General features: G+C 38.3%; 1 protein-coding gene and 1 long non-coding RNA gene across 2 annotated transcripts in view; one reads left to right on the top strand and one right to left on the bottom strand.

Annotated features, from left to right (window-relative positions):
- The first annotated feature begins 10,713 nt into the window (after window positions 1–10,713).
- LOC106729597 overlaps window positions 10,714–25,799 on the top strand; it is a 48,924-nt gene continuing 33,838 nt past the window's right edge. Inside the window, exon 1 of the long non-coding RNA XR_004317185.1 lies at window positions 10,714–10,837. This is a non-coding gene — a long non-coding RNA (uncharacterized LOC106729597). The remainder of the gene's footprint in view (window positions 10,838–25,799) is intronic.
- SLCO1C1 (solute carrier organic anion transporter family member 1C1) overlaps window positions 21,824–25,799 on the bottom strand; it is a 50,685-nt gene continuing 46,709 nt past the window's right edge. Inside the window, exons 14-15 of the mRNA XM_006184523.3 lie at window positions 24,062–24,179; window positions 21,824–22,513 (exon numbers count right to left, since the gene is read on the bottom strand). Of these exons, the coding sequence (XP_006184585.1) occupies window positions 22,291–22,513; window positions 24,062–24,179 (341 nt within the window). The 3' untranslated portion in view covers window positions 21,824–22,290. The remainder of the gene's footprint in view (window positions 22,514–24,061; window positions 24,180–25,799) is intronic.

A 25,799-nucleotide genomic window follows, 5' to 3' on the forward strand; every position in this document is an offset into this window, starting at 1 on the left:
TTACCTCTTATCACTTCTGCAGGGCCGTTGTTGCTACAGCTGCAACAGTATTTATTTAAGTTCTGAATCTCAGTTATTTGATAGATTAGTTCTATCCTGGTTTATTCTTGGAACTGTTGGAATCCCGGGAAGAACCAGAGCATGGAGAGGAAAGGTTAGGAAGTCTAGTTCCTCAATGAAAGGGAACTGAGAAATGTAGTTCTGGGGCAGGGAAGATCAGGGTCCAGGCTCCCAAATACCCCTCTGCTCAGTCAGAATCTGTAGTTGTCTGGGCCCTGCACCCAGGGGATTCTGATTCAGTTGACCCAAGATTATACTTTTTTAAAATAAGCACTTCGGTAAATTTTTATGTAACACCAGATTTTGAGAACTCCAGTGGCAGAGCTGGAGAACATTTCCAGGTGACTTCGGTACTTCCTTTCCATTTGGAGTCGGCATACAGCTTTGGTGTTCCTGTGCTAATGATTTTCTCTTCAAATTTCTATGCCACGCAAGGCGCATCACCTTGTTTTGAGACAACTATAGAGAAGGATGGTAAAACAGTACAGATTAACTAGAGTGTTTCTAACTCCTAAACTAAAGCTATCTTGTGAAATTCCAGAGGGTTTCCTGAGGTCAAAGAGCCTTTGCCCTTTATTTTTTCTGCGACTGTTTAAGTCCTGAGACTGTTGTTCTTGTGTGACTTGCGGAGGAACAAAAGTAGGGGAAAGACATTGCAACAGTTCTTTCACGATCAATATTTTGCTGACATCCATGGGTCGATAGAATTGTAAAAATTGCTAAAAAGTTGCTAAAAACAACCTTATTGGCATTTACTTCCACTGTTCTGATGATGTCTCTCTTTGAAATCTGATAGACCTTGATGTCAGTTTGTCTCTGCTCCTTGGTAGCAATACGAACTTAAGCAGGTGATCTAAACTTTCTGAGCATTAATATCCATTTCTGTAAAACAGGAAGGCAATACTTGGGGTAAGGATTAAAGAATGTAAAGTGCTCTACACAGTACCTGAAAAATGATAGATTCAATACCTAATACCTAATAAGATTCATTATATGACATTAGTGTATTATAAATATTTAAAGCAATTAATTCATATTATAGGAGTAGAAATAAAATCTCTAAGACATGTACCCAGCAGTTTCTAGTTCCAGAGTGCTCAGATGGGTGCCACAGGCATTCTGGAAGAGGGAGCCTTCAGGTTCAAAGCCAACCTGCAGATGCGTCCCAACACACCTCCCTTGACAGTGGTCTAGAGACAGCTCCAGGAGGCTGTATACTCCTACGAAGAACCCCACGCCTTCCTCCCCACCGACACTGAAGCTCTGGCGCCATCATGTTGAAGCTTACCATGGCCATCATCTCTCTTGTGTTAGTCACCACCACAGGAAGGTCGGGATTCTCTGATCACTCTCATCAGCTCCTGTCTAATCCCCAAGTGGCTCTGCCCACCCCTGTATCTGCCCCTCATTTCCTTTCCCTCCCCCAATCCTGAACCGAGATCCTTCTCTTGAGATTTTTGGAACTCATGGTTAATCACAAGTGGAATTCCCTTTACCTTTAGCCTCTTCCCTGAAACTTCTCTGCTTCACCTTCTTGCTCTAACTTAAACCTGGCCGTTCCCTGAAGACACTGCTTCTCCTGCTGCTGTGATCAGTGAGGGCAGTGTTACTCTCCACGTCGCTCCATGCCAGATGCGCTAGTTTCCAATTTTCCTTCCTTTGCTGCTTCCACGTTCTCTTCTCTGAGACTCTGTCTCTTCTGCTTCTTGGAATCATCCATCAGTCCTTGAGTCACTCCCACTTCTTGGTTCAAACCCAATCTCTCAAAGTACTCCTGCTGTCATAATTATTGATGATTTCAACAACCATGAAGAGAATCCTTCTCACTCTCTGACTTCTTAGTTTTTCAATCTTCTCTTCTCCAGTGGTCTTGCTTCTTCCTGACCAATGGCCTTATCGTAGACTTTGTCACACCGAAACTGCGACCTCTCCATCATATCACTTGCAAGGATTAAATTTTCACTATCTTGCCAGTTCATGGGCTGTAATACTGTGGACACAGCAATGCTTCCACCAACCAGGATCTATCTGACCATCAGTTGATTCTACCAGAGATGTCACTGTTCCTTATTTCATGCTTTCATTTCCCTCCATATCTAGGTTCAATTTAATGGTCCCATAACCTTTCTTCCATACAGCTTCAAGTCATTTGTGACCCTTTGCATCATTTGAATTGCTTGACAAAACTACAGCCTGGATTGAATCCATTCATCCATGCTGCTGAATGAGGTTGAAGAAAAATGCTCAACCCTATTGACTTTAAATTTATGATCATGAAACCCAAATGGGCCTTTCTTTTGTTCAGGTGTCATGTTGCATTTTCCCAGTCCAAGTCATCTTGATTTTTGAGTAACTTATTTTTTGCCTTCATTTCACTCCTCAAAACTCTTGACACATCCTTTCCCACCTCCACCTTCAGCTGATGACCATTTCACTGACAAAAATGAAGAACAAAACTTCCAAAAGCTCCTTTCACCACATCTGTCTGCCAATAGCATCAGTACCACATACTCTGCCTTGATGAACTGTCTGTATAGCTAAGGCCAAACTCCACTTGTGTGTGCACCAGATTACTTCCTCTTGTGTTCCCAAGGATAGCAGTTTTTCCTTTCTAAAGACATGTTCCCATCACCATATAAACACGCCATCACTTTCCCATCTTCAAAAATCCTTTTTTGGTCCCATTCCCCTTCCAGGTATTACTCTATTTCTGTGCTATTTTCACACTTAAAATTTTTTCATAAAAGGCTTATCTATAATGATTGTTTTCCATTCCTTCCCTCACATTCTCCCTTGAACACACTTCAGTCAAGTTCCCCCCTGCCCCAACTCTTCACTCAAACTACTCTTGCTTAAGTCATAAGTTACCTAAATGCCGCATGTGATGGCATCCTCATCTGACTTGACCTATTAGCAGCATTGTCCAGAGCTAATTATTCCCTCCTGAAAATACTTTCCAGGACACCATCTTTTGTGAGTTTCCTCTTAACTCACTGGCTACTCTATCTTAAGCTCATTTACTAAATCCTTTATATACTTTGACCTCTTAATTAAAGTGTCTCAGGATTTAACTGTTATATTTTGATCATCTCTTTTTTTTCTCATGTCTTAATACTATCTATATGTTGTTAATTCCCAAATTTTTACCTCTGACCAGGACTTCACTCCTGAGCCCTAGATTTTTCCACTACCTGCCCACCATCCCCCTTTACAGGTGTCAGAGGCACCTCATCCTTAATATTTTCCAAGCTCTTCTCATCATCCTCCCTTCCCAGACCTCCTCCCGGAATATTCTCCATCTCAGTAAGCTGTAATTCTATTTTTCTAGTTGCACACACTCACAAAATGTTGGAATAATTCTTGACTCCTCCATTATACAATTATCAGGCTTTACTTTAACATATATCCCGAATCTGACTGCTTTTCACCACCACCCCAGTTATTACTCTGGTCTTGAGTTGTTGCAGCACCCTTCAAATTGTATCTCAAGTTATCTCCTTTACACGCACCACCCCTACAACCTTACCCCCCTACATAAACTTTAACACAACAGCCAGAATCATCGTGTTAAAACAGGTCATGTCATGACATTGCTCTGCTAAAATCCTCCAATGGTTTCCTACATCACTCAGCATAAAGTCCAAAGGATGGCCTCAAGGCCCTATAAGACAGAGACCCTGTACTCAGAATCTTTGGACTGGCTGTTGTTTCTGTCTACAATGTCCTTCTCCAGATATCTGCATAACTCACTCAATCAGCATCTTTTAGTTCTCACCCTAATGATACTCTCCCAGTGAGGTCTTCTCTGAAAATTATTTTAAATATTACCCACTCTGACCTCTTACTACTTTATTTTTATCTCATCATTCATCATGCTATGAATTTTAGTCATGTTATTTTGTTTATTGTCTGCCTTTCTCTGCCTTAGCACTGATACATTTACGTTACAGTGTAAACTCTGAAAGAGCAAGGATAGTTCTTTGTCTATTTTATTTTCTGCTGTATCCCCAGTGCCTAGAATAGTGTCTGGTACCCTATTCTATATACTAGCACTGGACAGTTAGAAATTGAAATTAAAATATTGCAATTAATAGTAGTATAAAAATATGAAATGCTTAACACTTTTGACAGAAGTTGTGAAGGAACTGTACACTTAAAACTACAAACTGTGCTGAGAGAAATGAAAGAAGCCAAACAAGAGAAACATACCATGGGTTTTCTTTGTTGTCATTGATATGTCTGCTCAAATCTTTTGCCCAGTTCTTACTGGAATTGTGCTCCTACTACTGAACTGTAAGGGTTCTTGGTAGATGTCTTCTAACAAAGGATAAATGTTTGCAAAGATTTTCAAGAGCAAAAGTTTAAAATCTTGATAGTGTCTAATTTGTTTCTTTCTTTACATTTTGTGCTTTTTTATGTTCTAAGTGAAAAATCTTTGCCAAAATCAAGGTCAATTAAAATTTTCTCATTTTTCTCCAGAGGTTTTGTATTTTTAGCTATTACACTGAGGTCTATACTCCATTTTGAATTAACTTTGGTTTAAGGTGTGAGGCCAGGGTCAAGGTCTCACTTAAATTATTCCTAAGGCTTTTACCTTTAACCTAACTCTTTCCAAGGACTGAAATACCAAATCATTAAGCTGTCAAGAAACAAAAAAGATAGGAAGTGCTCTATTAATTCTGTTTTCATACATGATTTCCCTTTTTCTCCTCCTCCCTTTTCTTTCCCTTTCATTTCCTGCTATCCCTCAGGATCAAGGATCAAGCACAATGTCAGATTTTATACTCACTCAGTAAGTGGTAGTTATTACAATAGGCATTTTCTAATCATAAACAGTACTGTAATGAACATCTTCTAGTTTTTGAACACATCTATGATTATTTCTATAGCATACTATCCTAGCACCAAAATTACTGATTCAAAGAGTGTAAGCTTTTAAAAACTCACTTTTCAAATTGGTTTCCAGAAAGGGTCTATCAACAACAGTTCCTCCATATATATTGCACCTCTCAGTTTATAGCCATCGGTCATATCTTTTTTTCCATTTTGGACAGTTAGTTGCAAAATGGAAACTCACTGTTGTTTCATTTTGCATTTACTTGATTAGAGACAGTATTTATGCTAATTCCATAGGACCTTATGATAAAGCCCTCTAATATATTTCATATGATACAGATATTATTTCCCTCATCCCTTTCTGGTATCTTTGGCTCAAACTCAGGATAATATTTTTTCATCCTCAAAAGGCAAAAATGTGTATCCTGTTGAATAGCACCAGTATAGCATTTCGTTCTCTGTAATAGAAATCCTAATTAGCCCTATTTTCTAATATATTCTTAACACTATGGACCACCAAGTAAACATTCTTTCTCTGGAAATTCTAACTTTCCTGGAGAATTCTCAAGTTGTTTGCTCTCACGTGATTGAACAAAGACCAGTCACAATCCCCAACATTGTGTTTGGAGCAACAGAATTCTCCTTTCTCAACTACTGCTAGTCAAATGTCCCCTGAAATTCCAGCCATGACCTTACTTCCTTGAATCATCTTATCCATTTTCCTTGGGCCTCTCTTAGTGTGCTGTGTCCTATGGACGTCTCCATGGCTTCAGATGTCCTCTTAGATCCCTTGGCTATCCGTAGCTGCCTAACAATTTTCGTAACATAACACACTGGCTCGTCGAATCAATCACTCCAGAAGCTGGGACTAGAGACAGCTGGTAGGTTCTGGAGTCAAGAAGTCCTTGGTAGACAGGAGCTGACATTATGGCTACGAATCAGAAACAGATACAAAGATCCAAGTGGAAATTACCTGTGTTGTACTGATGGTTGTGAAATTCTCCAGCCAGTAGGTGGAAGCAGACCCCTATCTGTAAAGAGGGAAACTAAACAGTTCATGTATCTGAGTCGTCATTTAGCACTTTGCGGTGAAAGCAGCTTTCATCCTCCAGGAATCAGCTCTTTCTTGGCCTATATTTATGCAGTCGCTAATCCCTATTCAGAGGAGATTAGGAGCCTTCGCAAGTTTAACCCATGCCTGGGATACTGCAATATTTTTCCATGCCACTTCAGGTTAGGAGAAGTAAACATAACTAAAGAGTGAAACATCATCTAAGTAGGTTTTTAATGCTATTAACTCAGTCATGTTACATGGGAAATGAATTCTGTTCTTGTTCCATCCTCCCGGAAAGACTGTGTTACTCGGCTTAGGGTCAGGAAGGCAGGGCTGGACTAGGAAGGGCAAATCCACAGAGAAGGAAGTAAGTGGGAGGGCAGGCGTGATTTAGTAACGACGTCGTGACCGCCGAGCGCCATGAGAGCAGGGGGATGTCTACAGTGTTTGCTTCAAGGGCTAACACAGTTCCAGATTCCTGCTAGATACCTGTTAAATATTTGTTAATAAAATGGTGAATGGTCACTATTTAACCCATTAACGTTTGAATGTTGTCTCTTCTCAGGATCTGGTATCTCAGCAGTGTCCCCTGTAAAATGCATGTAATGTATAAAAGGAAGTTGAAGGGCAGTGGAAAATGATGATGTGGGAGGCTGAATAATGGCCCTGAAAGATATCTGCATCCTAATCCCTGCAACCTGTGAATGTTAACTTAATGGCAAAAGGGGCTTTACAAATGCAATTAGGTTGAGGATCTTAACACACGCAGAGTAGCCTGAGTAATCTGGATGGGCCCTAAATTGTCATTTAAGAGGCAGGTTTGACTACAGGGAGATCTGACTACAGTTGGAGACAGTGATGTTATGACAGAAGCAGAGATTGGAGTTCTAGGCTTTGAACACGGAGGAAAGAGGCCACAAGCCAAGGAATGAAAGAGGTCACTAGAATTGAAAAAGCAAGGGAACAGTCTCTCCCCTCAGAGATTCCAGAAGAAACCAGCCACACTGACACCTTGACATCCGCCCAGTGAAGCTGATTTCAGACCTATGATCCCAGTATTGTAAGAATATGTTTGTGCTGTGTCAGGCCGCTAAATCTGTGATACTTTGCATTGTAGCAATAGGAAGACAACACAGATGGTAACTGCCTTCTTTAGCCCTCATCTCTCTTCCTCTGCTGGACTCCATGGTTGAACATAACCAGTAGAAACATGAGTCAAGGCCAACACTGTCTGTCCTGAGAGGAAAGACGCGGCCACCGGGATAGACTATGTCAGAGAAAGGCTCTAATACTGGCGTCCCAGCCAGGTCAGCCTCAGTGTAGAGTCCTTTAACACAAAGCTAAATTTTGGAACACCATTACAAATACATGAGTGACTTAAAGGCTGGGAAAGTCGCCTTTATTTCCATATGTCAGGAAGTAAGGGCTTGAGCTGGCCTCTGTTGATTTGTGTCATCTCTACGTACATTGGGAACATTTCCATCAGTCTTGGGATTAGGGGAAATAGTTGAAAACTGGAGACTGAGTACAACCTACCAGTGCTGAAGACTCAGCTCGTTCAGCTGACACAAATTTGTCGAGCAGCGTTAATATGCTAAGCAAGGTGCTCAGTGCTGGGCGTCGACACAAAAGAATAAGCTATGCTCATGCCCTCGAGAGGCTCACAGACTAGTTGTAGATAAAATGCCTGACCTTGGGGTGTGCTGCTTCCGCAGTGAAACTCCTGCTCATGCGTAGACAAACTACCAGTCCTTAAACTTCTTTGAGTACAGCTGAGGAATCAGTAAAATGTTCAAACTAAATGCTAGGGGATGAAAGAAAAGTAGGAGCTGGCAGTGGTTTTATGGTGACAACTTACAGATCTTTACTTTCTGTCTCTCTAGATCAATGGTCAGCAAACTATGGACTGAAGACCAACAGTAGCCCCTCAGTGGTTTTCGGGGGAAAAAAAAGTTTTACTGGAGCACAGAGATGATTGTTCACTTACACATTATCTTGGGCTGCAGGCACGCTACAATGACAGAGTTAAGTGGCAGTGGCAGAGATCACATGGTCTACCTTGAATGTATGCTGTCTGCCCCTCTTGTAACCCCTGCCTTTGAGAACTTTATCCTTTTCTAGCTATTGGTCTTCTTCTCTATGGTGGGTTCCATATTAGAACCTGTAATGAGTACAAACCTGTAATACCAGTTATTTGGTGACTAGACTCAGAGTGGAGCCTGAGCCTTCTCTCTCACTGACCTACGTCCCACTCTCAGACTTTCCATCTTAGGACTCCCTCTTTTCCAGCATTAGAGCCTACCCTCTCCTTCCATGACCCCCTGTATTCAGTGTGGGAGTCTCCTCCTTACAGGTCTTCTCACGCTTGCAAAAGCTGCATGTTCACAGAGCAACATCAGGGTGGTCTCCTCACAGGTAAATCGAGGTTGAGGTATCTGTGATTAAGTAAGACTGTGTCCAATAGATAGCTCTCAATTAGAGGTGTCCACTTTTAGGAGACATGGTAGAGAAAAATCTTCGAATGCAAAAGAAATCACGTAGGGGAGGGTGCAAGTATGAATATTAAAAAGGATGTAAATTCAGAAGACATGGCAATGAAAGAGAAGCTGAGAGGAAGTGGTCAGAGAAATAGGAGGGGGTCCAAGAGAGAATGCAACAGGGCAGCCTGGAGAGTGGGGATCGGCAGGCAAAAAGAGCTGAAGGCTCCTGGTGCTGAAGAAGGACTGAAAAAGCGGCCAACAGTTCTGGTTTGAGCTGGAAACTTTGTTATCTGGACATTGGATTATAGCGTGTTGAGCTTGGGCAGATGGTGTGTCTTGGCCATCTCAGCGCATGGTAGCAAGACTGTGGATTTGCACCCCAGGTCTGCTGTGTACTCTCTGTGTGACTCTGTGGAAATTAATGAACTGCTCTAAGCCTCAGTGTCCTCCCCATTGGAACACGGGGATAAGAACCGTTCACACATCTCAGTTGTTCTAGTTGGTAAGCACAATGCCTCTACATAGTGATTCATATACACTACTAATTTTTAAAAACTTTAAAAAAAATTTTAGTTGAAGTATAGTCCGTTTACAATGTTGTGTCAATTTCTGGTGCACAGCATAATGTTTCAGTCATATTTATGCTACAGAAAAATTTTTGGAAACCTAGTTACAATAAGCGAAGAGGAATAAAGTGGTAACTAGAGGGAGCCGTAGAATTAAGAGAGGATTGTTTTACTTTCTCTTACCTTTTTCTTTTTTAAACATTTAATAGCTAGAGAGAAAGGAATTCACCGTCTAGTGGGAATGTGATGCAGGAGAGAAGGTGAAAATTGGAGCAGTGCTTTATTTCAGACCCAGAGCTTTCCTAAGTTTCTTAGGTACAGAGTCAGTTTCTTGAGCCATCTACGAGGTAGATGAACCGGAAGTCTGGAAATAGCGGGAAAGAGGAAGAAAGCAGGTACAGGGACACATTAGTTGCAGTGTCCCTGGCTGTCTGGGAAATCCCTGGGGACTGTAGAATGTTTTGGGAGCCTCAGTGGTGTGGGTGCCTGGATTCCTGAAGTTCAGTGCAATGGGGAGGCGGGTGGGTGACTGATGTCTAAGTGCAGATATGGCACTTTGCCAACTCCCTGGCCATCCCAGCCCAGATTTAGGATGGCAAAGGCTCCATTTCAGAATTGCCGTAAACTGTATGCTTTCAAAATGGCCAGGGTTCTGCCAGGGTTTTGTTTTGTTTTGTTTTTAAACATGCTTTTCTGAATAAGGCAAAAACAGATGCACTTGTTAGCCTCCTGAATACTTTTCTGTCTTGGAATTGGAATCTTTCACAACTTTGGATTCTGCTTATGAAGCATGGAGTATGTTCCAATCACACTGGCCTTAGGCATGAAATCAATCAATGCTTGGATTTTTCAAATATGGATTTAATCCAAGCCAGACCTGGCCTAAAGCACGGTGTAACCTAAGATTGAGTTGTACTGATGTTGGAGCCGGAATGTTAGAAAATGCCATTTATTAAAGGGTCTTATGTGTGGATGTGCCTAGTCACCTCAGTAGTGACGTCCAATTGGTTGTAAATAATACCTTAATGAAGCTTTTCTGTAAGGAGTAACTCCTGCCAAAGTTTGAGTAGTTTCCAGTATGTGATACCTATTTACACATTTTTTAGGGGTAAATTGATTCTCTTCCTTAGTGGAGAAGAAGACTTCTACACTTCTGAGGTTTTACTCAGTCTTCCTTCTACCACTTTCAAGTCTGGGATGTTTTATTCATTCAGTCATTGGGCGTTTACCCTGTTCCAAGTTCATTACAGTGGAAAATAACAACTATTCTGTGGAGCTTGCAGACAAGAAATTAAATTAGCAAGAAGACCTACATTAAGGAGTGAAAACTGCTATAAAGAGAGACAACTGAGGTTAATGGGATGGAGGGGGCCAGCACATGCTGGTTTAGAGAGGGTGGTCAGGGAGGGTCTCCAGAAGGCTGATGTGGGAACAAAGATCAAGTCCTAGGGGGCAAACTGTTGCAGGCAGGGGACCCAGGAGGTGTGAAGACCCAGGTTTAGGGGCTGCTTGGTGTGTTGGGGGAACAGAGAGGGGACCTGAGTGGAGCAGAGTGAGTGTGGGGAGAGTAAGAGAAAATAAGATTTGAGAGGCAGCGGTGCTTAGCTTACGTAAGACCATGGTAACACTAAATATATACAACCAACAGTTACATGCCATATCAGCGTGACTGCTTTATTTACAAAGTTATCGGAGTTTCTCAGACCAGTTTTTGTCCCAGGTTAGTCCACCTTGAAATTCAAAGCCTTTGATTTTTCAACTCAGGTTGATCCGCGGCCAATGTGGGTGAGAGATCACAGGGCGGACGTCAGGGCACCCAGGCAGCCAGCTCAGCACAGACCGTAAGTAACTGGATGTTTTTGGACTATGAGACCTTTCGCTTCTGTGGCCTTGACCCCCTGTCTGTTCATGGGCAACCTCTGTGACGCCCTCCAGTGCTGAAACTGCTTACCGCAGTGATAGGTGCTCGGTGTTCATTCATCAGCCCTGCAGCTGTTACGGGGTTCTTCGTAGGGTATGAACTGCCATTTTTTTTTTCTGCCACAAATCAAGTATTTTAGCCAGCCCACAAAGCTAAGCTCTAGCTTAGAAGAAGAAAACAGAGAAAAGGAAACAACAGGAGAGGAAAACTAAGTTTGTTATTTCAATATAGGGGAAAAAATTGTGGACTAGAGGTGAAATCTGATTAGATCACAACCAAAACTGAATATCATGGGTATGGTATCGTATCACTGTCTCTGCTAGTTTGGGGCTTTGAAAAAGTTTCAAGCAGGTGTGGTAAGTATCTAGAACACTGGAGGCATCAGAAGATGTGGGGTTAAGCGTCTGCTCTGCCAGCACCTGATTCTGTGATCTTAACAAGCACGGTTAACTTATATAAGCCTCTTCTAGTCTCAGGTTTTTCATCTGTAACGGGAAGAAATAGAATCAGTCTTTACATGGAATTAAGAGAAAAAAAGTGCTATAATGCTTTATAGATTTTAAAGAAATAGGCAAAATTAAAGAATGATATAGAAATGCTCTAAGATAAAATGCATATCTAAATTGAAATTGACTCTTTTTGGAAAAAAATGATTTATAGAGTCCATCAAATATCTAGCTGGTCAAGTAATAGAAAACAATGCTTTTCATTAATGGTTATTTATTTATTTAGTTTTAGTATGTTCACAATTTCAAAGATCCAGAATACCTTTGGAGCACATAACCTATTTCTATCAACACGCTGTCTACTGAAATAAATGCGCAGCCTAAAAGTTGAGAGTTATGTTTTATTTGGTGGGAGGACTGGAGCCAGGAAGGTAGCCCTTGAGATGGCTCTGAGGGACTGCTCCGAAGAGGTAGGGGAGGAGCCAGGATATACAGGAGCTTTACAACAAAGACCAGGTAGTTGGAACAATAAAACATTACTTGTTATCTAAAGAAAACCAGGCATCTCAAGTTAAAGAATTTAGTGCTTTTCTATGTATGGGAGGAGGCAAACATTTGGGCTCATTGAATTCATTCCTTTGACAAACACCTAGCTATCAAGGGCCATTATTTTGTCCTTTATTATTCTGAGTCTGCTCTGAGGGCACCAATGTGAGTGGCTGCAGAGGCCGGGCTGCAGGCCTGTCCTCACTGGGGGGTGGCAGCAGCCGCTGATGACTTGGTTTCAGCATTCTTTGTTTACTGATATGGTTGCAGTATTTTTGTTCACAACATTATTCTATTCTGTTTTGCCAAAGGTTTTATTAATCCTGTTATCAATCCCTAAATGGAGCTTATTTTTCCTATATCATTTGTTTGTTCATTTATTCAGTATTCAGTTTGTAGTGTGTCTCTGGTAACGTACAAGATAGTGTAGACTGATAAGAGTGTCTACCATCAGTCTGTACTGGGCCACCACCTGGTACTTTGGGGATGCTGTGAGGCTGTGGTCAAGGGAAGCTGACTCGAGGTGACTGAACTAAATAGTCACGGAGGAGAAGGAGGAAGAGTTAGCCAGGTCCTTGCTAAGGATGTGATGCTGCTGATCTGCGGAGCTAGTTAGAAATGCAGACTCTCAGGTCCTCACCCCAGAACCACTGAGTCACATCTGCATTTCAAACAAGATCCCCAGGTGATTCACAGACAGAGTAAAATTTGAGAAGCCCTGAGCTGGGTGGAAGGGTGAAAATAAAAGGAAAACGGAGAAAGTGTTTTCTGGGTAAAGAAAGTAGCAGGTCCGAACATTTAGGAAACTACAGTACAACGTGGCCAGAAGATCTAGTAAAGAATTAGCATTAGGGGTTATCTGGGAGATGGAATGAGGAGGTTGTCAGGGACCAGGTCTTGAAAAGTCAGACTTTACCAAGGATGTCTGAGGCTGTCTGAAAATGCTGGAAGCCTGCTAGATGATTTTGAATAACAGAATATCACAAGCAGATTTCAATTTTAGATATATGGCATATATAACCATCACCGGATTTTCTATCAGACAAGAAAAAAATGACATAAGAAGTATCAACTTTGAAAAAGAGTCAAAATAATATTCTTTCATAGACTTTGATTACACACCAAGAAACACCTAGAGAATCAATTGAACAACCTAAATTAATGATGAACTTTGGTAAAGAAGGCCAGTTACGATAGAAACATGAAGTGACTAACAGCTTTGCTAAATCTGTTACACATAAAATAAAAGATCTTAAATAATCTTTTAGAAAATAAAATAGAAAACATTCCAATCATATTAATGACACAAATGTTGAAGACTCTAAGTAATCTTAGAAATATTTGGTATGTATATTTTTCAAAAAACTATAAAATTTTACTGAGAAACACAAACCATATTCTTGATGAAAAGATTCAGAATTATAAAAATATCGGTTTCTAAGGTTTGTGCTAGGAGATTATGTGATATTGTGATTTATGATTAAAGCTCCTAAAACCATTGGAATTTCCTAAGTGATAAAAGTGATAAAGGTGACAGAAGCGTCTTTTGTTACTCATAACAAACCCCTTTCAACCACCTGAGTTTATGTTAATGAGGTAATTTTAGCAAAGCCCCTAAGGCTGAGGGGCTGGTTGCCAGGGAAACCAACTACTTGAAACACTGAAACTTTCAACCCCACCTCCACCCCACAACCCGACCACCTCCAGGGAGGGGAGAGGGGCTGGAGGCTGAGTTAATCGCTTATGGCCAATAACTTAACCATGCTTATTTAATAACCATCATTTTAAAAAAAAAACCCACAAGGATGCATGGTTTCAGAGAACTTCCAGGTTGGTCAACATTTGGAAGAGCCAGGAGGGTGATGTACCTGGAAAGGACATGAAAACTTCCTGCCCCTTCCCAAATACTTTGTCCTGCGCACCTCTTCCATCTGGCTGTTCCTGAGTCGGATCCTCTCAGTAGTTTATCAAGTCTTTGAAATGGAACAGGACCCCCGGGGGCCTTTCCTGGGTAGACCCCTCCCCTATATCCACTGCTATAGCTCCTCTCTGAAGTACCCAGATAGTGGTATCTCAGGCATGTTTCCCGAGTTTTTCAAATGCTAAAAACCTACCACCAAATGGAAGAAATTAACTACTTGATGATCTTGAGCACATGGCCCCCAGACCTTCTGGCACCCAAGGAATGGTCACCATCAACCAGAGAATTGTGCACAGCTGATCACATACCCTGGGGCGCCCCTCCCTCAGCTGACCTTTAAAAACGCTCAGCTGAAAACCTTCAGGGGTTTTTCTGAGCATGAGCCACTCTGTCTTCCTTGCTCGCCCTGCAATAAACCTTTCTCTGCTCCAAACTCCAATGTTTCAGTTTGACCTCACGGTGAGTCCAGCACATGAACTTGCGTTCAGTAACATCTTCCTGAGTTCTGTGAGCTGTCTGGGGCATGCCTTGTTTATTGCATTTCTCAGATAATTGCTTTTTTTACAAGCTGACGTTTTGTGGCAACCCTGTGTCAAGCAAGTCTTCTGCTGTTTTTCCAAGGGCATTTGCTCATTTTGTTTCTGTGTGTCACATTTTGGTGTTTCTCAAAATATTTCAAACTTTTTCACTGTTTTGATGATCAGTGATCTTTTATGTTACTACCTACATATGACCTGCTGAAGGCTCAGGTTTGGTTAGCATATTTCTTAGCAATATAAAGTATTTTTTAGAGTATACATGTTGTTTTTTTCAACATAATCCTGTTGCATACTAAATAGACTGTATTTGCTTTATTGTGGTAGTCTGGAATTGGAATCAAACTATCTCCCGGGTTTGCCTGTATTGAACCTGTAAGGGTGCTTGTGGTGATCTTTGATTTATAGTCCAATGGTCAGAAGCAAATGTAGAATCTATAGAGAAGGGAGATATTTGATTGTATAAATTTTTAAAAATCTTTAAATAAAAAAATCACATTAAACAAAATTCAATTTTACCCCTCTAATATGGGTTTAATTGTTTTCTCCCCAAACTCATATGTTAAAGCCCTAACACCCAGTACCTCAGAATGTTTTTGGAGATAAGGTTTTTAAAGAGGTGATCAAGTTAAAATGAAGCCATCAGAATGGGCATGAACCCAATCAGTCTGGTGTCCTTATAAGGAGAGATTAGGACAGATAAAGAGACAAGGTTGTGCACACACGGAGAAAAGACCATGTGAACACAGTGAGAAGGCAGCCATCTGCAGGCCAAGAAGAGAGCCCTCAAAACCTGCCAGACCTTGACCTTGGACCTCTAACCTCCAGACTGTCAGTAAATAAATTTCTGTTGTTTGAGCCACCCAGTGTGGTACTTTGTTATGGCACCTCTAGCAAACTAATACAGCCCCCAATTTAGAAAAATAATTATTACACATGGGACACACTAATGGTAAATATCATTAATAAGGTAACTACCAAAATATAAATATGTAAGTAAGGCCATGAGCACAATCTATAAAAGAAGAGAGATGAATAGTACACTTGTAAAAGTTTTAACTCGCTAGCAAAAGCATGAAAGTCAGAACATTGAAATGGCCTTTTTTTAATTCATAAAATTGATGAATTAGTGAAGTTTGAGAAAAGCTGATCTTTCAAATGTTCATGTTAGGCTCTACTGCCTTTCCCATTTGTAACGCCATTGGTCAACATGTTTGAAATATTCTATCTCTAGGAATCTATCTTAAAGAAATAGAGATAGGGAAAGGATGCATGCATGAAATGTTGCTTGTAGATTTGTTTATTTAGCCAGAAGAAGATTTATAAAGTAAAAATATTAATAAGTTGTCTTAAGTACATTATGAAAGAATTCCCTCAAAATAGTTAATTAATGCATTCATCACCTCACCTGTTTATCTTTTTGTTGTTGTTATTGAGAACATTTAAGTTCTTCCCTTAGCAAATTTCAGTTAATATAATACAGTGTTATCAACTATAGTCACCATGTTATACATTAGCTCCTCAAACTTTATTCATCTTGTAGCTGGAAGTTTGTACTCTTACCAACCTGTCCCCCTACTTCCCCCATGATCCAGCCCCTGGTAATCACTTTTCTACTCTCTATTTCTACAAGTTTGATTTTTTTTTTTTTTTGAAGATTCCACATACAGGTGATACCATGCAGTACTTGTCTTTCGCTGTCTGGTTTATTTCACTTAGCATATTGCCCTCAAGGTCCATCCATTTGTTACAAATGACAGGATTCCCTTTTTAATGGCTGAATAGTATTCCATTATAGATATGTATATATATTCGTTCATCTGTTGACAGGCACTTAAGTTATTTTCATATCTTGTCTGTTGTGAATAATGCTGCAGTGAATATGGAGTGCAGATACCTCTTTGAGAACTTGTTTTCACTTCCTTTGGATACATATCCAGAAGTGAATTTGCTGGCTCATACGGTCGTTCTATTTTTAATTTTTTGAGGAACCTCCATACTGTTTTCCATAGTGGCTGCATCAATTTACATTCCCACCACAGTGGTTCTCTTTTCTCCACATCCCCTCCAATACTTATTATGTCTTGTCTTTTTGGCCATAACCATTCTAATAGGTATGAAGTAGTATATCATTGTGGTTTTAATTTGCATTTCCCTGATGGTTAGTGATGTTAAGCATCTTTTCATGTATCTGTTAGCCATTTGTATATCTTCTTTGGAAAGTGTCTGTACTGATCCTATGCCCATTTTTGAATCTGATTTTTTTTTTTTTGTTATTGAGTTGTATGAGTTCTTTATATATTTTAGATATTCACCACTTCCATGATTTGCAAAAATTTTCTTCCCTTCCATAGGTTTGCCTTTTTGTTCTGTTGAGGGTTACCTTTGCTGTACTGAAGCTTTTTAGTTTGATGCAGTCCCACTAATTTACTTTTGCTATGTTGCTTTTGTTTTTGGGGCAAATCTAAAAAACCATGCTAAGACTGATGTCAAGGAGCTTACTCTTACACAGAGAGAGTTAATAGACAGTATTTATTACCTGATTCTTGGAATTTTTAAGAGGAAAATAATATGAATATATATTTTTATAATTTTGGGGTAACCAATTGCAGAATATTTTTCAGGTTACCAAAAAAGTGGCTGTAACTTCTATATTGCTAAGAAATAAAAGCAAAAGTATAGTACGTTTAGCATATGGAAGAATGAAAAGAAAACATAAGGGAAAAAGTTTAATGAAACAGTATTACAAAAATAAAACCAAACATCATGTGTGATCATTAAATACCTTATTAATAGACAGAATTTTAGATAAAGTAAAAATAAAATCCAGTTCTGTACTGTTAACAAATATCTAACCTTAAACAGAACACAGGAAATTTTAAAAAATAAAGGCAGAACCAAAGACATATCAAGGAAACACAATCAATAAAGGGAGCAGAAATGGCAGTACTGATAAAGAAAGTTAATTTACTTCAAATAAAATTCAATGAAAAATTTTTAAATAGTACAATAATAAAGTTTTAAAAATCAAATGTATACATTATAAGGATATAATAGTTAATGAAACACAACATTCAATTCTACAAATAAAAACTTTTTTAAAGGTGGAGGCAATTCACAAAAACTCATTCAATTATAATTGGGAGATTTTGACATACTGTTGCTCTCAGGCTTTGAAAGAAAACGAAAGAAGTATCAGAAGATGTGAATGATATAATTAATTGGTTTGATTTGGTAAATATATATCTGGTATTATCCTCTATAATCAATGAATTTATTTTCAAAATCCAAACATTTTCACAAATTGATGATTTCTTTGGCTTAAACCCTTGAATTTCCAAAAGGATAAATTGAATAGGTTGTGCTCCCTAATTATAAATATAATTAATCTAAAAATTAAAAGACGTTTAAACTGAAATATCCAAACAGTGGGAAATTTTTAATTATTCTCCTTTTAGAGTAAACAGAAATTTTGACTTAAACAGAAAATCAAGGAATGCATTTGTAAACAGCTAAAAAAACAGCACTGATACTACAGCATGGCATAACTTTTGTATTATGAACAAAGCTGTACATTAAGGCATGTTAAAGTTTTCATTACTAAGCTAAAGCATACACGTTATCAGCCTACAAATCAAGAATTTAGGTAAAGATTTTTTTAAAGCATACCTAAAGAAAGCAGAAGGAAGAAAGTAATTAAAGTAAAACACGAAGATTAATCATTAGGTAGCAGGGAAACAGATTCCAAGTGGCATTTCTCTGAAAAGTCCAATGAAGTAAGTTCCTGACAAGCATAATATGCAAAAAAAGCCAAACCCAAATACACAAAATTAAAAATGAGAAAAGATTGTAGTAATTATCTTAGCTCATCTAAGTTCATAGTATTAAAAATATCTTTTAAAAGTCTAGATTTTTCTAGAAAAAATATAAATGTTAACAGTTGAATCAGCAAGCAGATTTTTTTTAAAGCTACAATAATCAATAACTTTTCGAGATACTATTTCTCAAAAAGGCTAAAAACATTCCTTCGGTGTAAAAGGAGCTGATAATTCCTGTGCTATAAAATCTTATCCAGACATTTAAAAATGAAATCGTTTTCTTGACTAGAAGCTAAGAAAGACAGCAAAAAATTTTAAAAAGAGGACAAAATTGTGTTTTCCAAATATACTCTATTGAAAATTAATTAGGTTGAAGACCTGTTAATAAAACAGTGGATCTGATGCCAAATAAGTTTGTGATACACACTCCCTTTAGGAGATTGGCAATGTATGTCATTAAATTAAAGAATCTGAGAGATTCTGCAATCAAATGGGAGCTGTCATTAACTCAGCATAGTCCAAAATTATTCAAACATAAAATAATTCTTTACATCACACTTACTAACATTTAAATATATTAATGTGCCTGCAATGCCTGGTTCACAGTAGGTCCTCATTAGATACGTTTTTCCCTCTTACTTCATTTTTTTCTAGCAGTGACATTTCATGACTTCAACAGTAGGTGGCATCAATCTTGATCATAACCACTCTGGCCTTTCCTAGATTTAATGGCTGTAGAGCTTGACTAAAATTGTCATCATTAACAGTGTAAAAGTAAAGGCACAGCTAAGAGAGGGAGATGGACGAGAGTTTAGAGACATAGAAGGGAGGGGGGCCCTAAGATCTTCATTTTGCAAAGAGAACATATGATATTGTTAATGTTTATTGAACAAGAAATGGAGGTACTGACGTGACATTTGAGGAACTCAAAACAGTGACCTCACTATGTACAGATTACCAGGGAAGAACAACAGGGGATGAGTAAGTGACATTAGTTTAACCTATCAGAATAGAGGTAAATTAACTTTACCCATGTTAGTAAATCAGGAAAGTGGTATGTGCATAGTATTTAATGATAATGGAAGTGACCATCAGAAAAACCAACCAACCAAACTGGTTAGAAGTAATTCCCTTTGAAGAACAGAAGGGAAGGTGGTGTGGAAGACTGTTACATCTCACTTTAAATCACTTTGTACCATTTGATTCTTTTTTAACCATGTGCATGCTTTAGTATGTTAAAACCTTTCTAATGTCTATGTACAAAATTGACAAAGGGGAAAGACAACAATTTAAGATATAGATTAATACAAGCAAAACATGGCTGTTTGTGATAAGCCTCAGTTGAAGTCTTGGCTTTACCAAATACTATAACTTGGTGGCTTTGGAAGAGTCCCTAAAACTCTCTAAGCTTCAGTTTCTTCCTCTAAGTATCAGTACTTACACCTGATACATAAGGTTATTTTGATCTTTGAAATTGAGACAATGTGTCTAAAGCACTTAGCACGAATAAAGAGAGTGCTTAATATTAATTGTACATAATAGTTGTTACAACAATTATAAAAATTATTCTCAAATATATGTTACAGTCAACGTGTTCTTTCAATTTCCTTTTATGTCTGAGTGTATGCATTTATAGTAAGTGGAGATTTCTTAAATGCTCCTGGTCACAAAAGTCCTCCCACCTGTTTTTAGAGGTTTCAGATTGTTTGTTTTTATTATCTACTTGAGAGGCATCATGATGCAATGGCAGAACCCAGCATTAGTTTGAACTACCTCCGCCTTGGGGGAAGTCATTCAATTTAAGTCACTCCATTTATACACTCATATTGCTGAAACGCTATCTGTCTGAAGGTTATAGTGAATCAGATGTTCATTCAAGGTGCTGGTCCCCCCTTGGGCTCATGACTGTATAATAAGCAAATAAAGTGGCCCATTGACTGTGCAGCAATCGTGGGTCCCACACATCTGTCAAGACCTTACCTCTGATGTTTGGCTCTGTGGTTGAGGGAATTTTTTGACCTCTGAAATGGGGTTTGACTTGTCATAAAAAAAAATTAATCATGTGCTTTCCGAGGCATAAAAAGCCTGCTTACTTCTGTCAAATGAATTTACTCATCTAAAATATCAAGGTTCCTTTTAGTAAATTCAATTTGCCACTAAATGATACTCTCATATGCCATACAACTGAATTTAGTATATGTAATTCCACTGTTGATTAAAGATTATGCATAAAAATATGCTTCCTTTTCATTGACAGTCAGTGCTTTTATGAAAAAAAAATCACTTAAATATCCTTTATGCCAAGTTTTATTTTTCAAGTTATTCAAGAGTACATTGGATAGGAGTCTGTTTAGAAATTTACTTGCAAAGAAGTTATTTTTCAGGATGTTGCTACAAAAAGCTTTGAAAAAATAAAGAGGATGTGGGAGACAGGATGAGGAACTTGAATTTTAATTACATTCTCCACAAAGGAAACTCTTGACTAGCGTACTCACTCACCCATTCAGTAAATATTTGTTATGGGCAGGGCTGATACTGAGATGACAAAAAAGGATTTCTGCCCACAAATTAGCACAGCAGCAGCAGGTCTGAAGTAGACCTGCTAGAAACAAAATGAGTCTATTTTAATTTTTTAAAAAATAGCAAAATATAAAATAATCTTGCATCACCAATTCAAATCAAATGACAAAACTAATACATATTTAAAGGAAATTTTCTCTGCCCTCCCATCACCAGCCTTTCCATCTCCAGGTTTTTTTTCTTTTTCTTTTTCTTTTTTTTTTAAATTCATATTCTCAGTACTGGAAATAAGGAAAAAATTTTTAAAACTGTAAACCCTTTTGTGTGTGCTTTTTGATCCTTCCACTGTGTGAGTAAATCTGCATTTTTGAGCTGGACCTTCTTGTTGGACATAGGCTCCCAAGAAATATCTCAGAAGGACTCCTTGTAGGGATTGCCCTGTTTGTTTGTTCTACAGGCTGCGTAGAATTGTGGTCTAATTCTAAGACTCCACTGAGGGGAATCTACCTAAGTCTGCTTTTCTTGCAAGGGGCCAGGCCCCTCTTAAGGATGTAGCTGTGGGGGAGGAAGAAAAACCCAGAACCTAACAGAGCTGAAGGTTCATGATGATGGACTGCAGAACCCACTAGTTCTAGTCAGAGCAGGACCAGGAAGCCAGGGAAGAGGAAACTGCCTTGATTTCTTCAGTTGCAGAGAAACAGAGAACTGTCTGGCAGGCTGTCCCAGTGGCAGCCCCCGCAGGCCCCATGACAGGTGCCAGGTAGAGCACCAAAAGCTACCACACCATCACTCAGCCTGTCACTCTGCATTCCTGTTATAACATCTAAGCTTATTGTAGACTTTCAGAAATTCAGCTTTCAAAGATGCTTTAGGACCATGTCATATGTATAAGACTGGAGTTGCTTACATACATTAAGATATGGGCAGTATTGTATTTATCAATTTTTTTTTACTCTGTGGAACTCACAGAAGGACAATAAATCATGTTAATATTAATTTTATTATTTTCCAACTATGGTCACTTAAACTCTCACACATAATGTACATGTAATGAACTGGAGAAGAGCTAATTATCCAAAATTCAAATCCCCCAAGATCATTTGCCTCTATACATTTCTATATCAATTACTGTATTTCAAAACAAAAGAGGAGCTTAAGATAAAATATTCCTCCATTAAGGTGATATTTGAAGGAGGCTAAGACATGGTTTAATTTTTTTTTCATGTATTCTCTTATCCTGGACAAGTATCTCAGCTTAGTAATTACTTTACACATAGTCATTAAACTAGAGGGATAAGTTGTTCTACTTGGAATACAGCTAATATATCAATGGGTGCCAGCAAAATTAAGCAGAATGAGTAAATAATGTAAGGAATTTATTTATAAATTAAATGGTTTAAGATTAACTTTACCCTCTATATCTCCTATAACATAATTAATTATATTTTTTATCAGGTACTTTACTTTGTTTTTGATACTAGGTATTAGACATTTTTTGAACGGAGAAAGGATTTATACCTTTTCATTAAAATTTTGTTTGCAGAATTTCCAGAAATTAGAAAAAATGGCTTGAAGTCATCATTTTTCTAAAGCTGCGTTTCCTTGCCTGGCCAGTAGCTGGGTTGCAGCAAGTGATCACTTGTAGTAAAATTTTCCTTCCTGATTCTTGTAGACCCCATTGTTCTTTCTCTCTTGGTTCTGAAGCTTCTATGTTTTGAGACATAGTTTTTCTTTAAAGTGAAAAGTACTGCAGTGCTTAGGAAAATGGACACTGTGCCAAGCATCATGGTTAGTCCCAGATACATGTGCCTAGAAGAGAGAATTTCAGTCTTAGTTATTGTGACTGTCCAACTTTAAATAAAATATAACAGTAAAGTCATATCACTCAATAAATATCAATGTCAATGAAATCAATCAATATCGATAAAATCATCATGAGAATGGTTTTCTTTAAGGATGCAGATTCAGTGGCTAGAAAAGGCCTTTCTGTGAACATTCGATAGACTATTGAAGGCAGTGAGCTAATATAAAGCAATTTTTTTAGTAGTCCCACCATTTTCAATTACTGCTAATTATATAATCAGTTCCATCCTCTCTGTAAATTATTCCCTAGACCAAGTGACTATATCTCTGTTTGCCCAGAACAGTCTCAGCTTATGCTAGTGTTGTCCCAGTGTAATTTTTAATAGTGCCCCCTTTCACTCTCAGAAGTATCCAGGTTTGAATGATAAATTATGTGGTTACCCTACCCTCGAAACTTGCCCAAATTCACTTCCTCAGAAGAACTGCAAGAAGCAATGTTAGGGGGAAGTCAGAACTCTCCGTAGAGTAGACTTAAGAACAAACCAGAGGTTTGAATCAGTTTCTTCCATGAGAAGACTTTAGTTCTGCATTCTCTCATAAGACACGAAAGTTTGAAAGGACACATTGATTCATGCTGGTTACCTTGTACTCACACTCATAGTCTCTCATTGAGTTACACTGTCTTTACATTAAAGTAAATAAAGCCTTAGTAAATGTGAATAAAGTGTAAATTTTTCTCATAGTTCAGGTCCCTTTCAAAGGCCAAAATAAATTTCTCACATAACATCAAAGCCTGTTAAATCAAACGAACTTATCTGAGATGGTCGGCTCAATTCACATCCAGCTTCCAGCTTATACGGTTCAGCACCAAGCTTATTTCTCTAGGGAGTACTCAGCTTGTACATTAAAAAAAAATCCTTCTTGCTTTTAAGCCATTGAAGCATTGCTTTAAGCAATAAGGGGACTAAATGTTTGATGAATTGAACTGAATGATACCATAGTGAAAAACCATGCCCCTCAACCCCATACACACTCACACACACAGAGAAAACCTTTTACTTTTATGCATTTCAAGTACTGGAATAATTGAACATCAGTTTGGCAAGAAAAGCCGGCACAGATTTAGAGCCAAATCCAACTCTTGCCCAGGGGGATTATATCTGACGTAAATGGGACAGTTTGGCTCAGTTTGAAAAAGAATAGAATTAAACCCCAAATGTGACCTAAATTTAAATGCTTCTGAGTTTCAGGGAATTACTCACTTGCGTGCATAAACTTTCAAAATTCTACTATAGTTCTGAAATCCTGTGTCATATATTTTTCAAATGATTATTCATTTAAAATGGGAGTCAAGATTAAGAATGGAGAAAAAAATGAAAAATCTTGCCAAGTAAATAATAATAGAATTACTCTATAAAACAGAACACACTTCTTTATTAGACTATCCTTTTGCTTACAAGCAATGAAACTCCACTAGGATTTTTAGTGCCAGTTGCATTGCGTAAACCTGGCATGTTGTCACAGTGAGATGTGGGAACAGGTTTGATACAGTACCTAAAAGCATTTGAATCATACAATCTGCAGGATCCTCTACTTCCACATCTTTTAAATCCCCATTTGAGGCATGAAGTATCAATCAAAACTCCAAAATATACGGGAGCTGGGATTCCTGCTGTAAGAAAAACAGATAATTGCTACTCAACATATATGCATATCGTTTTGGCTAGTCTGTAATGAATGATTATCAGGAACCACATTCAGTCCCAAAATTCCTGCATTGGAGATAACAGGGCATCTGTAGGACACCAGAATATGCTACCCCAAAATACGGCTCTGGTATAAAGATTATTTTGAGCTGATTATTTTGAGAAACAGAAGACGTAGGAGAAGCTCTGAAGACAGAGCTCAAGTTTCCCTTTTGTAAGGAAAATGTACATTTACAAAGGGAATCATTTGCAAGGGTCTGTCCTCTCTGTACCAGGAAGAGAAGGATTCCAGATTCAAGAAAGAAGTAAACGACCCTATTTTGCATAAAATCCTGTGAGCAAGAAGATCACTTAGATAACTATATCTAATGATCAATTTGGATTATTTGATGCCTTAAATAAAATTTCTCTCTATATCTATATCCAACTAAATAGATTATTTGCCCACTTAAAAACCTTTAGATGATAACTAACTACATTAGTTTTAATAATCTGAAGGTGGTCCTCAAGATTCCAATATTTGCCATCTTCTTATGTTTTAAAATTTACGTGTCAAAGTTTCAAACATTTACAAAATTGGAGAGGATGATATAATGAAATCTCATGTACCATTACTAACTTTAATAATAATTAATATTTTGCCATTCCTGTGTTGTCTCTCTCCAGTCCCGCAGCCCAGCCCCCATCCAGAAACTTTTTTTTTTTTTTAATATTTTAAGAGATACCTCAGACATCATGTCATTTCCCTTAGATGTATTTTGGAACACATCTCTAACTGATGACATTTAAAAAATGTACCACTATGACATTTAACACATAACACATTTTATAATAATTCTTTAATCCTAACAAAAATCCACATTCAAATTTTCTGAATGTCTTCAAGGCATTGTTTTAGAGTTGTTTCAGTCTAATCAGGATTCAACCCAGATGAACACATTTAGTTGATGACTCTTTATAGCTGCTTCCTCCCCAACTTTTTTTTCATACTAATAATTTTTGAAGAAAAACATTTGTCTTGTAGAATGTGCCACAGTCTTTATTTGACTGATTGCTTCTTCACAGCATCGTTTAATTTGTTCCCCTGTCCTTCACGTTTCCAGTCACCCGGGAGCTAGCTCTTGCCTAGAGTCAGGCAGGAACAAGACACAGGTGGTTCTCTGTGTCCTGGACTGGGTCACCTGCTTGATGCTCTTAGTAGTGTCAAAATGGGGCTGTGCCCTCCATTATCAAGTCTTTCATCCGTTTTCACCTATAGCTTTTAGCAAATCTCGATGAGGTTGCAAAACAAGGATTTTTTTAAAAGATGTTATTCCTTGTGTACAAATCATTTAGGATTTTTCTATAAAAGAGAATTTTCCCTCATGACTATTTATTTGGTTACTTTGAAATACAATTGGTACAAAAACACACAAAAAAGGAAATATAATTAGTAGAGGGAAGGTAGGATAAAGGCTCTATTTTTCCCTTTATCAACTTTAAGAATAATGAGTTGGTGTCCCAGTGTTCTCCAAAATTATTTAAGTATCATTACAAATTTATGTCTTCATATATATTCAATGTATTTTAAGACACTGCAACTATTA

This window comes from Camelus ferus, chromosome 34 (genome assembly GCF_009834535.1).
Source record: "Camelus ferus isolate YT-003-E chromosome 34, BCGSAC_Cfer_1.0, whole genome shotgun sequence".
Classification (NCBI taxonomy): Eukaryota; Metazoa; Chordata; class Mammalia; order Artiodactyla; family Camelidae; genus Camelus; species Camelus ferus.